The sequence below is a fragment of the Cynoglossus semilaevis genome, chromosome 14, assembly GCF_000523025.1.
Source record: "Cynoglossus semilaevis isolate Cse_v1.0 chromosome 14, Cse_v1.0, whole genome shotgun sequence".
Classification (NCBI taxonomy): Eukaryota; Metazoa; Chordata; class Actinopteri; order Pleuronectiformes; family Cynoglossidae; genus Cynoglossus; species Cynoglossus semilaevis.
Window position 1 is genome coordinate 1,439,180 of NC_024320.1, and position 14,296 is coordinate 1,453,475.

Here is a 14,296-nt window from a genome sequence, read left to right on the forward strand (position 1 = left end):
AAGGCTATTTTTCGGAGGAGAAGTTTCCAGAGGAATCCCGGGTGCAGCCTCCCACCGTGGTTATCGCCATCATAGCCCGGAACGCCGCTCACTCCCTTCCCTACTACCTCGGAGCTCTGGAGAGACTCAACTATCCCAAAGAGCGCATCTCTGTGTGGTGGGTTCGCTCGTAAACTCGTGTATAGACTAATCCAAACTCACATTCATATCTTTTCATGTCCTTTACCATCATTTACACCTCTTTCCAAAGTAATTTCCATTTCATTAAGTCAGTCTTTTTACCTCGTTGTTTCAGTCTTTTCCCCAGACTTCATCTTCGTCTGTTCTCTGTTCAATCTGTGTTCTGTAGTTGTGGTCACATATTTTCCACTCCATAGAGCTGATAAACGTTTCGTGCTTTTATGACATGAATAATAATGTTCAAATGATGCACCAATTCTTACTTCTGTTTACAAAAAAAATGTTCTCCTAACCCTACAGGGGGTGCTGTTAATCCAATTGAAACACCCTGGTTCTTTAGTTGAGGGTGCTGGGACAACAAAATGGTTTAAATAATAAAAAAAAACTTTAAATGTGTTCACAGTGTTTCACATAGGAACAAGTATTGTGATACCACAAATTTGTGGCAACTAACCACAAATATTTTATTGTAACTTTCACATACAGATGGTTTTATTAGAAACGTATTACTTAGATAATTGGTCAGTTTTTAGTTAACCAAGCTAATTCAGCTAATCCCAGCCACCTCTCTTCCCTTTCTTGTTCCATATGTATTGCAGCATCGTTTGCATGTTATCCCTGCCACCTATTGATTTGATCAGTCAATACGGAACTGGAAACTTCCAGTCCCAATAAAAAAAAAAAAATCCAAACAGAGTGTAGCACACATTCCATTAGCCACAAATTAACATTTTAATACATTTGAAAGGATCAGATAAATGTAATGTCATGTAAATTAACTTATTTTTAATTAGACAAATTCAACTACATCTACCACACCTTTTTGCGTTTCTCTATAAATTCCTTTCAGCCGACTGGCTGTTTGAAAGAGCAACCTTTTCACTCACTCTGATTACTTTTGGAAATGTGTATATCTGTCAACATCTACTTTCTATCTTCTTAGGGCTGCCACAGATCACAATGCAGACAACACCACAGCCATGCTGAAGGAGTGGCTCACAGTCATGCAGAAATATTACCATTACGTGGAGTGGAGACCGATGGACATGCCAGTGTAAGTCCAAACGCACTGCTGTTTTAGCCATTACTTCACACTCTTTGTGGCACAGACATGGTAAGGGTTTATTTTATTACCAGTGTACATATACAGGCACATGTACACAAATAACAGAATTTCTCCTTTACATTAAACCCATCTGCTCATTCACTCAGTGTCGTCAATGTATGTCCTCCATCTGCACCACCGTAGTTACCAAAACTGTACATTTGTTTGGGTTAAACACCTGTGTCGTGAGTGGCCCTCTGGCCCAGAGGCAATGTCTCTGTCATTGGTGTGGAACTCCAGGGTTCACCTCCTGGGCAAGTTCGAATCCCGGTTAGGGCAGTTGGTACCTTCCAGGGGACTCACCACCCGCAGGAAGGGTTGGGGGGGTTGGTACGGTGCAATGTGATTTGGGTGGCGACTTCTGCCCCCGCGACCCGGTAACGGGTAAGCGGATGCAAAAGGATGGATGGGTGGACCTGTGGCGGGGCGTCATTTACTGCTGAATTTCTATTGGCTGATTTGTACACATAGGTTATAGAAGCGGTCACACTGTGAGATAGTCATCCTAAAATCTAACACCTCTAGAATATTAACTTTGGGCGCATGATGCTGACAACTGCTATTCTCACTGTGCCACCGTTTTAGAGCCAGAGGAAAGACGATGGTGGTCTTTCCACTGGGTCTACCGTCCATTAGGCTTCAGTGTGAACAGTCTATGGCCCTGAAGTGACTAATATCCTCAGAAGAAGACGTGACGTCACAAGCAGCACGCCATGTTCACAGAACAATAGACGGAATAGTAATGCTACGCATGTCACTGTGTGTGCATTCGTTTATCTAGTTGTTGTTCAGTTATTGTCACATCATGACGTCTCTGCCCCCCCCAAGTGCAGACCTCCCTTGAACCCCTGCTTTTTCATCACCATCTATCTCTGACAGTTTTCTTTCCTCTGATTAGATCTATCAGCATTGTTTATTACAGTTAAGTGTGAAAATTGGAAGAGAAGTAATCACTGAACCAAGACAGTATGGAGTCATTTAGATCTACACACAGAATCAATAGTCTGTTGTTTCTGCCTGTTTTAGATCCTATGTAGGAGAACTGGGTCCCAAACACTGGCCTAACAGCAGATATCAACGCGTGATGAAGCTGAAGCAGGCAGCACTGGACTTTGCCAGGAAACGCTGGGCTGACTACATCCTGGTACGATAATCCTTCTCCTCTCAGAAGTCTCTGGAGATGGAGTTTAGAATCATGATCCCAGTGAGAACGAACACAACGTTGTCTCTTTTTTGTGTGTCTGTGTTAGTACGCTGACACTGACAACATCCTCACCAACCCAGACACACTCAACCTGATAATGGGAGAAAACAAGTCGGTGATCGCTCCCATGTTGGACTCTCAGGGAGCCTACTCCAATTACTGGTGTGGTATCACTCCACAGGTCCGTCTGAACTTCATATCTGTGGATCGTCACTTTTCTGAAGAGTCAAAGAGGTTACAACTGTTATTCAAGCGTGACTGCGTGTGAATTTACTCCCGTAGGGATACTACCGTCGAACAGCAGAGTACTTCCCTACCCGTCACCGTCACAGACTGGGCTGCTTTCCTGTACCCATGGTCCACTCCACCATGTTGCTGGACCTGAGGAAGGAGGGTATGAAGAAGCTGGCCTTCTTCCCTCCTCATGAGGAATACTCCTGGCCATACGACGACATCATTGTGTTCGCTTTCTCCTGTCGAGCTGCAGGTGACATGACAGACCAATAGGCTTAAGGAGATGGCTGTGTCCTTACTCAGACTTAGTAAAGGCCATTTTTATATGCAAATATAGGGGCTGGAAAACTCTAGTTTTTGGGTTATAGTAAGCTTCATTTTGGTCCCTTATAGCCTAGTGTGCTGATTATCAACTACATTTTGGCTAACATATCGCTGTTGTTGATTAATGCTAAGTGCTAAATTCTACAATTTTCAGACTGCTTGCTATTCAGCTATTTTAATAAGATCCACAGGAAAGTACTCACATGCAACGTGGAAACAAAATGTTGAAATTGACAAGTGTTTATTTTTTCTTTCTCCTCAGGGATACAGATGTATTTGTGTAACAAGGAGCGGTACGGTTATCTAAACGTGCCGTCCAAACCTTACGACACCCTGGAGGATGATCGTCTTAACTTTGTCCATGTCCATCTGGAATCGATGAGTAAGATCTAAACTATATATTTTAGAATTTCTGTAAAATGACATAAAATCTTCTGTGAACTTTAAAAGAAAATCTTTATTTTTGTGAGGTCTGACTTTCTTGTAATATTCTCCAATCTGTTGTTTTTCATTGAAGTTGATGGCCCTCCCATGCTTGTGTCTCAATATGTCCACATGTTCCCAAAACAGAGGGACCTTATGGGCTTTGATGAGGTAATTTCCTTAGTACACTCCTAAAGTCTCTGTTTTTTTATAATATTATGCAACCGTTATATCTTTGTAGTTGCGTTCGGCTTCTTTTCTCCAAGGTCACTGTCCATTTGTCCTCCTTTTTACAGATATATCTAATAAATCTACGTCGCCGTCCTGACCGAAGAGACAGAATGTTGTTTTCTCTGAATGAGCTGGAGATTGACGTGAAGGTGGTGGATGCAGTGGATGGAAAGTAAGGGCAGTGGTGACCGAATGAAATCAAAAGTTATTTTTAAAGAGAAATTTACAAATACAAATATGGTGAATGGAGTACAGATTGGATTAGCTGTTAAATTAATTAAAGCATGAAAATACCTTTATAAAACTGGTGTGTGTGTGTGTGTGTGTGTGTGTGTGTTTGTCTATATCTATAGTGCACTGAACAGCAGTGAGATCAAAATCCTGGGTGTTGACCTGCTACCAGGGTACTATGACCCCTTCTCAGGACGCACTCTGACTAAAGGAGAGGTGGGCTGCTTCCTCAGCCACTACTTCATCTGGAAGGAGGTGAGAGCCAGCAAATGGTCTCGTCAGTAAGTTGCATGTGCTGTAGAGGGCCTTACATTTCAGAGATGGGTCAAAAAAGTAGCATTTTGCAGGAATCCCTACTGAACTATATGACAGATAAATTCAGGTAAGCCATGTTGCTTTGTCCCCCATGCAATAGCTCTGTGCTTTCTGTAGGGCCCCGCCCTCCACTTTGGAAAACCCCTGCTGTAGATCTTTTTTTAAGTCAGGGCTATAGTTCTGAGATTAACACTTTATGGTCGTATTCAACGTCCAGCTATGATGTGTTTTTTCTCTCTTTCACAAGTCAGGTCCCCCATTTAGGGAACTACAGAGTAGGGATACATACTGCCTTACCTGTATAACCAAAAAATAAATCCTGGGTGACAGAAGCACTGATCATTATTCAGAATTATGATTTTCTTTTTTAAGCTGCACACAAACATAAACTACGTTTGATCTTTTTAAATTTGTTATATCATGATAAGAGCTGCGTCTTCATTTTTTGATGCCGTAGATTTCAGTGTGTTGTGTTGACGTAAACATCACATTGACTGTGCTGTTGTCATAGCTTTGATTACAGCTTTTATGGAAGTTGAATCTTTTTTTCTTCAGATGGTTGACGAGCAGATGGATAAAGCCCTTGTCTTGGAAGACGACATCCGTTTCCAGGCAAACTTCAAACGACGAGCCCTCAGGCTGATGGAGGAGGTGGAGCAGGTGGAGCTGGACTGGGACATTATGTAAGATTTGTTGTCACTGGGTTGTCATTTGTTCATTCATTGGCCAAGTGAATTCTGTTTGTTCAACGTCCAGTAATTCAGAGATAACTTTTATGGCACTTTGAAATGCACTGCTAACATGTAGCAAATTTGCTATGCTCCAGTTCCGCTAAGACACCACCAATAAGCTAGAAGCTAGGGCCCGATAACAGGCTGCATGTCTACAATGCTCTGCTTTTCTGTCATTAGATTTACATTAAACAATGTACCAGTTAATGTTATTCATAGAACAGGCTTTAACTGTTCATAGTTAGCTGTGCCTACTTGCGAGGAAAGGGAAAAATAGCACAAATTAGCCTGTTGTGGCTCGGCTGTCTGCTCCTAAAGAATAGTTCAGCTCAATCAAGAGTTGTTTTAAAAGTATGACTTTGTTTGTTTCCATTTTAAGACACTTTGCTGAAGCATATGTAACTCAGCTGTGTCAGTAGAATTGTTACCAGGTGTTTGGCTGTAGCAGTTGGAAAGGAAAGGAACAGAACAACAACTTTATACAGTACAGTTAACATATGCTTAACATTTGTAAACTTTCAGTGACATTCTTTTTTAGAGCTGCTATATACAGTATATGCTCTCGAACACTGCTAGTATGCTAATTAACAGTATGCTAATGTTCTGGTTCTATCCAGGTTTCCAACTCCAAAAAGCTACAAGTCCTGTAGTTAGTCTTAAGCCTCAGAGATAATTAGGAGTTACAATGTGTAATTATAATGCATTGTGCCAAAGAAATGTTCAGACTCATATACTGTATATATATATAAATTTAGTGACATAATTACACACCTGTTTTTATCCATTGTTAAAGTTTTACTCTCCAGTTGCTATCTTAGTCTTTGCGTGTATGTTTAAATGTTTATTTTGTTACAGTTTCTCTTTAATTTAGTTTTTAACAAGCACAAAAATACTTCTCACAAGTTTTGTCCTTGAAATGATTCGAGGTATATTTGAAGTCTGTATATTGGTGGATTTTGGTGACTATTCCACCAACATGTGCAGAACAAAAGCCTCCTAAAACACAAAGAATGACTTCCTGGAACATTTTGTAACAATTACACATCACAGCTCACAGCTGTTTGGGACACTGCTCCTATTTTTTTACCCTGTTGTTTAAGTCTTCTTGTGGGTTTGTGGTCCTGCAGATACTTTGGGAGGAAGCAGGTTAATCCTACAAAGGAGGAGGAAGTGGAAAATGTCCATAATTTGGTGTGGGCGGGTTATTCCTACTGGACTCTGTCTTATGCCATCTCCTTACAAGGAGCCCAGAAACTGCTGAATGCTGAACCACTGTCCAAGATGCTGCCTGTGGACGAATTCCTCCCCATCATGTATGACAAACATCCCAAGTATGTATGACAGCCAGATGACTCTGGAGTTCTTCTACTCTTTTCTACGTTCCCACGTCCTTCGGTAGGGTTGTTTTGTCTACAGTGTTTTGTGGAATTATACTATTGTTAACCCCTGTTCTCATTCACTGGCATCACTGATGTAACCGTGTGAAGTTAAACCAGGTCATATAGACTCTGTTCACATTCCACGCAGCTGCCTTAACTTGCATGTGCATCTACTCTCTTTTTTTTAACCACGCTGAAATGTGTTTTTGGAGCAATTTGAACAGCTTCTAGTGCATTATTTTGGCTGACTTTGTGCTAAGTTTCGATAACATTTAGCTTTCTGAAACTGATAATAGTTATCTTTCAGCTGTTTTTGAGCCTTTTTGACCACTCTCAAACAACTTAACTTACCAACTGCCATTCACACATCTGAAAACAGATTTGATATATTTGTCTTTGCTCTGTAAAGACTAGCTGGACATTTCAAAGCTCGTGTTTGGTGCCAAACCTCTGCTTGAACCAGCTCACTGGCTTCTTTTTTGCTGTTGGGCAGTTTTTCCACACTTATTTCAGTAGAAGCTGCCCTACTTTGTCTGTGATCAGCTCAAACTGTTGCTTTCATCTTGGTCGCTTTGCCTAAACCCAACTAACTGAAACCAATGAAGGCTGAATGAATGAAGTACTAGCCAATTAGAGACAGGTTGGATGTCCCTTTCACTCAGTATTGTTGTTGAATAGAATAGTAACAGAAGTTAAATACAATGGACGGATCTATCTCTTGAGTTTGGACAGAGTCTGTGTTTAGACTAGGGGTGTCACATACACCTCTGGCCCACAAACTCTCTCACCTCTGGCCCACGACTAGATGCCAATTACTATTTATTTTTATCTTTAAGGTATTTTAAATAGTGAGAAAATATTGTTTTAATATACTTAAGACTTTAATTATTTATTTAGTTACTTACAACAAGGAAATTGCACTTCAGTATAGGGTGTGAGTCTCAGATTTAGATGGGTTACAGACCACTGTTGCTCGTCTTCTCATTGGATGTCCAGGACTGTTGAGACCCCTGTGTATGTATTGACAGCAGGCTAATGTTTAATAGTTTGTCGATAAGCTCTTAGCTCACGACCAACTGAACATGATACATTACCAGCGTTTATCACTTGTCTCTTAGGTTAGTCATGATACTCACACCTTCCTTTTTCTCTGAGCTGCTTTTTTTAATCTAACGACTACATGTTAGTGGAATGCCGTGCCCCATTTGTATCCCTGAGATCCCTGACATTAGCACTAATCAGACTCTCGCCCCTTTCTCATCATTCCCAAGTGATGACCGTGCAGAGTAAATGAGACACACATGAGTTGCTGACTCTGGGAGATTGGATTGGACCTTATGGCTGCAGGGCCTGCAAACCAGAAGGCTTGGCGGCATCTCCACGCGTAATCATGTGTGGAAAATGTGGCTCAAAGCCAGCCCACTTTCACCATTCTCTCTCTCTCTTTGCCATTCTCTCTCCTCTCACCTCTGTGGATCTAATCTGATATGCTTGACTGGTCTGCTAAAAATGCACACCACAACACATTGGCCCTGCTGTTGCCCTTTTGCCCAAGAGTAAACTAGAAATTGTCGTTTTCTAAATACTTGTACTTCAGCTCCAGAATGCGTTTGATTTTAATGACTCATTCTGAATTTTAAGCAAACAGTAGTAACAAAGCCTTTGCTCTTGTGGTTTTATGGTGATTGTGATGATGTAATGGGACATTTATTGCAGCAATAGGTCTTAAACATATCAAACTAAATCCGTGTGATCTCTTACCAATATTCTCTCTCCTCGTCAATCTCTTTTTATCTGTTACTCCCCCAGCCCTTTCTCTCATCTGTTTCTCTTTCTCTCAGATCACATGGTTTAAATGAGCGTTTCTGAACCCTCCACCCCCTCTTAAAAAGCTTGTCTCTCCCTGTGCCACCAGTATGACCAACTTAAATACACTAAAGGCCGACACTGTTGAGATTAGTATAGTATATAAAGATTAGAATTAATACAATTGGAAGCCTATTCATCACCCAAGGCCACACTTTACAATGAATGGCTATTAGCCATTCTCTATATTCTCTATTGTTCATGTTTTTGTGTGTTCTAATTTAGAGCCTCGTGTGTTTGACCCCTTCAGTGTATGCACCAACACCGTTTTGCTAACCCTTTAAAAAAAGTAAAAACACTAAGTCCAAAATTTTATTTTTTTTATAGTTTTTGACTTAAATGTGTGATTTTATGTTTTGTTGTTATAATGTATAATGGGTATCAATGTGTACTTTTTACATTTTACTTGGATTTAATTTTTTGGTCTCTTCTTAATATAAGGCAAGGACACTAATTACGGTTACACTGGACAAGAAAATATTTGTTAGTTAAAACTTGACTCTAGGCCTAGACTGCTGGGGAGAACCTCTTGTACATGTACTACTGGAGTATTCTTATTTTCCTGTGACAAAATGAAGGTATTTTTAAAAAATAATTTTTATATTATTGTTCTCTTTCCTCTTTTTCCAGTGAGGATTACAAATCCCACTTCCCCAACAAAAACCTGCAGGCCTTCAGCACACGCCCCCTGCTGGTTCAGCCATGTCATTACGCTGGTGATCCTGAGTGGATAAGCGACACAGAGACATCAACGCTGTGGGACAACGACACAGTACGCACAGACTGGAGAGGTTCCCACAAGACCTTGAAAGGATCTGCACCAGAGATGCTCTCAGTGGCCTACAAGGATGAACTTTAGTGAGGAACCACCCCACTGTGGTGTAGAACATTCAGATAAAAGTGTTGTGAAGCCAGAAAACAGATGCTGAGAAGATGAACTTTAGTCAGACTTTGAGTCCACTCTGTTTGACCTGGACTTGGGTATCTGGCACAGAACCACAACAAAGAGCCATGTGTGTCGAGATTGCTTGTTGACACATGGATTAGTATGTGTTAGAATTGGAGATGCTTCAACTTGCACAGTAGATTTTTGCAGAACAATCAAGGAATTTCTTCTTCTATAATATATTTTTTTAAATTTTTTTGTATAATGGCTTCAGAACGTATTTTGAATGTATGCTAGCAAGGGTGTGCCCTCTTCTGTTGCTTGCATGGTTATGACGCTAATTACAGTGCTATCTAAAGAAAAGCCACAGAGACGACCTCACACAGACTGATGTCTTGTTAATGACAGCTGCACTGTTCACAACTCCTGGCAAATCTGGACAGTATGATACTGTAATTGCTTCTTTTTCTCTTTCTCTTTTATTATAATTCACTTGGACCCATACATTTTAAATATTTTTGTACATTTTTTTCCAAATCATTTTTTTTGTGAATTTTTAGATATAAACTTAGTAATTCTTGAATTCGCTTTAGTGCCAGACAGACCAAAACAATCAAAGTTGGTGTTAGGAATTCAACAGGAGCTGATTTTGCCTCTGTAAAACATTCTTGGTTGCATTTTGCATGATTTGGAGGACAATTTCATAAAAATGTGTTAGCTATCTTTGGCTAAATCCTATAACTGCTTCCTTTGAATTAGCTGTTGGAGTTTTTCTAACTTTTAGCTACCTCTGGGCTAACAGTTTTAGGTCTCTCTTGGACCAACTGTTTTGTATTTTCTTAATGTTTTTGGTTGTTTGATAATTCTCTTTCACAGTTTTTGCCATTTTGTGGCTTCTTAATTATTGTCATATACTTGCTAATTAAACAGTGATTATATGACAGTCTTTTTGTGTATTTTGCTAATGTTTGGCTTATCTTGGACTACCTTAGAGGTTATCCTCAGAGTAAGTATTAACTAATGTTTATGCTTACTTTGGCAGTTTTTGCTATACATTGTATTAACTTTAGGTAATTTGAGCAAACTTAACACTGTTTCGGGTATTAGCTTTGCTGTTAATCTGCTGTTTTTGCTACAGTTTTGAATAACATCTTTTAACCATCAAGTGTGTTTTTTAATCCAATTGTAATATGTTGAGGAAATTTTGTCTGAAGCCTATAATAATAATTGCCAGCGTTTGCAGTATAATATAGTTATGCTAGCAGGTTAGCAAAATGGCCGCTCTTTTACACAAATATTCCATATTTGTTTTGATTTTTATGAATCTGAACATGTTTCATAGCACTGCTATTGTTTGTTCCTGACAGCCCTTGTGGTTTTAAAATGCATTGACTGAGCTCATTCATATACAGTATTTCTGCATGTTAAGTCAGAGTTTGTTCTCTGCTAAGTTTCTGTGCTGTTATCTGTCTTAATTTATTTGTTGTTTCTCCGTGTGGTTTACAGACGAGTCATTAAACATACAATAATAAATAAAAAACTTGCTATAAATTACAAATAAATGCACATAGACATTTGCTGTGATCCATGTTAAGTCTTTGGTTACCAACCCAATTTAAACACGTGCAACACGTACAGCGCAACACATCGACAATTTTCCAAAAGATTTTAGTGTTACGATCATTTTGATTAGAACACAGCACAGTGGAAGCATGCTGTAAAAACAAACACTTGGGATTTCAATTTAACTAAAAATCTGGGTAAATTATAAATTCACAGGTGTTCTGATAAAGGGCAATAAAAGGCATCATTAATCAATTCTCAAACAGACATAAATTCGTTGTTAGTGTAAAAAAGTTTTACAACCTTTTTTATTATTATTTTTATTATTTGTTTTGTACAATTACATGAAATTGGCTTCGAGTGCTACAGCCAAACCTAATATTTTACATTTTTGATGTGTGGAGGTCGCCATTTTTTTTATACCTGCGCAATGCATGCGACCATGACGTAAATTGGTTGCGCTGATACCATAAGCAAACAGGAAGTGCAGGCCAACCTGACACCTTTATAACTAGATGTTATTTTACTCTTGGACAGTTCATTTACATCGACAACGCCACATTGTTCTGCCTTTGGTCGTTCCCCAATCAAATGCCAATTAATAAAACATTTTAATCTTTGATGTTTTCCAAGTGACAAGCAGAGTGCTGGATGTGGACAACACGACTTCCTACAGAACCTCGTCTGTCTTCCAGACACTTCTCTTCTATAGGTAAATCAATTTGTTGGCTAAAGGTAATACAACGGCAAACAGCGGCAGCGTGTTTGTAGGAGACTGCCTACACCAAATGCATGTCGACATTTTCCCGCACAAGGGCGGGAGGAAGAAACACCTTGGGCTGGAGGGCGACAGCGGCCGCTCAGTGCTCTCCTGCTGGAATGTAAACAGCTTGGTCCTCACGTCCAATCTTCCAAGTGTGGGACATGGGACGAGCCTGGACACGGAGAAAGCTGACGAACCACTGGACATTTATCTGTAAGTGTTACGTCCCCCCCCCCAGCTGTGACCGATGCCGTAAATTAAACAGGCTGTTCAGGATGTTCATTACTCAGTCAAGTTTACTTAAGCGGTTAATTAACTTGTTAATGTAGTTTAATATGTTAATTTATTGGTGTGTACTGCACGCAGCTGCTGACAGAAAACGCTCTCTTGCTAAGTTGGTTTTGACAGCACGAATTTTCCGCTAGATGGAGCTGAAACCACTGTTCTTTCTTTTAATTTTTTCCATTCCAGTCTGTTGTCACTCTAAAGCGGATTTCCCCTTAATAAAAAACAACAAATATATAAATATTCTGCAATTAAAAACTCACAATAGAATACATAGGTTCGCCAAAAAGAAGATCAAATTATTTGAATTATTCCACCTAAACAAATACTTCCTGCAATGCGCTCTTACTCCACCAGATGTCACTGATTGTGGAAAAGTGAAATGTGAATTGACTGTTGATGAACCAATAGTTTTTAGCCATAGAAAAATATGTACATTGTACTGACCAAAATCGACCATGGGATCTAATCTCTGTGGAAGAGTCATAAGTAATTAGCTGATCTTCACCTCCTTACATCACTGCTGCTGACAGTTTTTTTTCCATTTAACCTGTTGTTTGTGTCTTGTGAATATTTGCACTGTATGTCAGAGATTAGGTATGGATTTATTTTTTTAATGATTCTAACATTTTTTTATCCATTTTGATAGTGCACTTTCTCTAAAAAATAGAAATGATAATGAAAAACTAAGATTTACTATATAAAGTCTAAAGATTCAAAACAGTTAGGGCTGGGACCTGCACAGCTTCTTGAATCACAGCTAGTGCATGGCCTCATTCTCACATGGTACAGCTGTACACACATGCACACATTAACCCCGCAGCCTGCCACAGCTGTCGGCACATGCACCAACAAACCCTGATATGTCAACTTATGTTTATCTGAAACAAATCACATTAGATTAGAATGAATTCATCATAGCTGAAAAAGTAACATAAATAACATATCTTACTGTTAGTTTAAGATTAAGGTTGAACTTTATTGAAATTATTGCATTGCAGCAGCATAGGGGGCAGAGCAGAATATATTGCACCAGAACCTGTAGTACAAGATTGTAATATAATTATGAGAAGATGAGGCAATTCCTGTTGTTTTTGCTTGATAGCAAAGTCCAAACATTCTGGACACTCCAACCTCAGTCCTGTTTGAGGCTGTTTGAAGCAACTGCACAGAGCTGCTCACAGGAGGGGGCCTGAACTCAGCACCTTATTGGCTGCCAGTTCAGAGGTGGGTCTTTATGAGGTCATGTCTGCAAGCTGAGACTCTCCAAGTGCTTCACACCTTATCATTTTATAACTGTGGAGTCTCCTGTAAGCATGCGCCACCTGCTGGCATCTTATTATGAGAACAAATTATTTTCATGGTCTCAGAGAAACAAAGTTAAACACAGTTGGGACACAGAGAGTCTGAAAAGTCTGGATAATAACGTAGTAATGTATTTTTAAATACACTGTGCAAGGCATGTGGCACGGAAGACAATCTGCATTGGGGTGTGGCTGTAAGCGTCGTAGAGTTTAGCATATATACGTGTTCCAACACAGTCACTTTTCAGGTTTGACAACTGCTGTCACTTCTGTGCCATTTTACCATTTCTTTTATGTATTTAATCATGAGTTATTTCTGTGTTTTGGTGCTATTCTGCTGCTGATGCCTAAACTCCTTCTTCTGAAAGTTCTTTGATTCTTTCTATGTATCCATCTATCAATCTATCTATGTATCTAATTTTCAACTCTCTTAGCTACCACAATCTAAATGTAAGAATTTTTGCATTTTCTTTAACTCACTTCTTTAACTTATTTTTATGCACATTGTTTTTATTTATTTATTGTATGTTCAGCAACCAAGACATTTAGTACTGCAACTTTTTAAGACCGTATTATTTATCTACTAGAGGAACATACAATAGTAAGGGACGGAAGTCACTGGGTTTGTGATTGACTGCTGGGTCTTGAAGTTAAAGTCCTAACATATGGCACTGTGGTTCATGTTTGCCATCGTTTACTCGATGTCAGTGAAGATTTCAGTTATCACGTTACAACTGTACCATTCTAGTGTTCCAGTGTGGGCGGACTTTGAGTTTTCTTCCAGCCTGAATGAATTAAACAACACAACCCAAGGGAAGAGTCCTGGGTTTGATTCCCAGAGGAACCACATGCTTGGCACCTGCAGGGGGCAGCCTGATAACAGCACATCTGCTGTTAACACAAGAATTTCCCAAATATGAGATCAAAAAAGTTCATATTATTATTATTATAACACAACACCGAGTAGTTTTAGTTGGCAAGGCTGTGCTTGGTTTTATATAAATTTGCCAATTTAGATTTTGTTGTTGTTCTTTTTTACCATTTCTCTCAGTCAATTGATAAAAATTGACTGAGAGAAATGCTCAATTTAGCTCAGTCAATTTGAGAGAAATTAATTTCTCTCAAATTTGATATACAAATATACAAGCGTTTGATATACAAATCACAAACACATCGGTACCAGTAAATTCAAACGACTATGCAAAAAAATAAAAAGGCCTAAAGTTAGCGGGCTCGTTAACCGTACATGCCTTCGTACCGTGAGAATAAATC

The 14,296-nt window shown here is 39.4% G+C and overlaps 2 protein-coding genes across 2 annotated transcripts in view; both read left to right on the forward strand.

Moving 5' to 3' along the window:
* cercam (cerebral endothelial cell adhesion molecule) overlaps positions 1–10,686 on the forward strand; it is a 32,736-nt gene extending 22,050 nt beyond the window's left edge. Inside the window, exons 3-14 of the mRNA XM_017038424.2 lie at positions 4–157; positions 1,124–1,234; positions 2,312–2,429; positions 2,536–2,670; positions 2,772–2,976; positions 3,310–3,429; positions 3,565–3,641; positions 3,767–3,873; positions 4,055–4,187; positions 4,803–4,930; positions 6,106–6,309; positions 8,854–10,686. Of these exons, the coding sequence (XP_016893913.1) occupies positions 1,161–1,234; positions 2,312–2,429; positions 2,536–2,670; positions 2,772–2,976; positions 3,310–3,429; positions 3,565–3,641; positions 3,767–3,873; positions 4,055–4,187; positions 4,803–4,930; positions 6,106–6,309; positions 8,854–9,082 (1,530 nt within the window). The 5' untranslated portion in view covers positions 4–157; positions 1,124–1,160 and the 3' untranslated portion in view covers positions 9,083–10,686. The remainder of the gene's footprint in view (positions 1–3; positions 158–1,123; positions 1,235–2,311; positions 2,430–2,535; positions 2,671–2,771; positions 2,977–3,309; positions 3,430–3,564; positions 3,642–3,766; positions 3,874–4,054; positions 4,188–4,802; positions 4,931–6,105; positions 6,310–8,853) is intronic.
* Positions 1–14,296, forward strand: part of LOC103389085 (ephrin-A5-like) — a 1,154,841-nt gene that overhangs the window by 705,907 nt on the left and 434,638 nt on the right. The window lies entirely within an intron of this gene.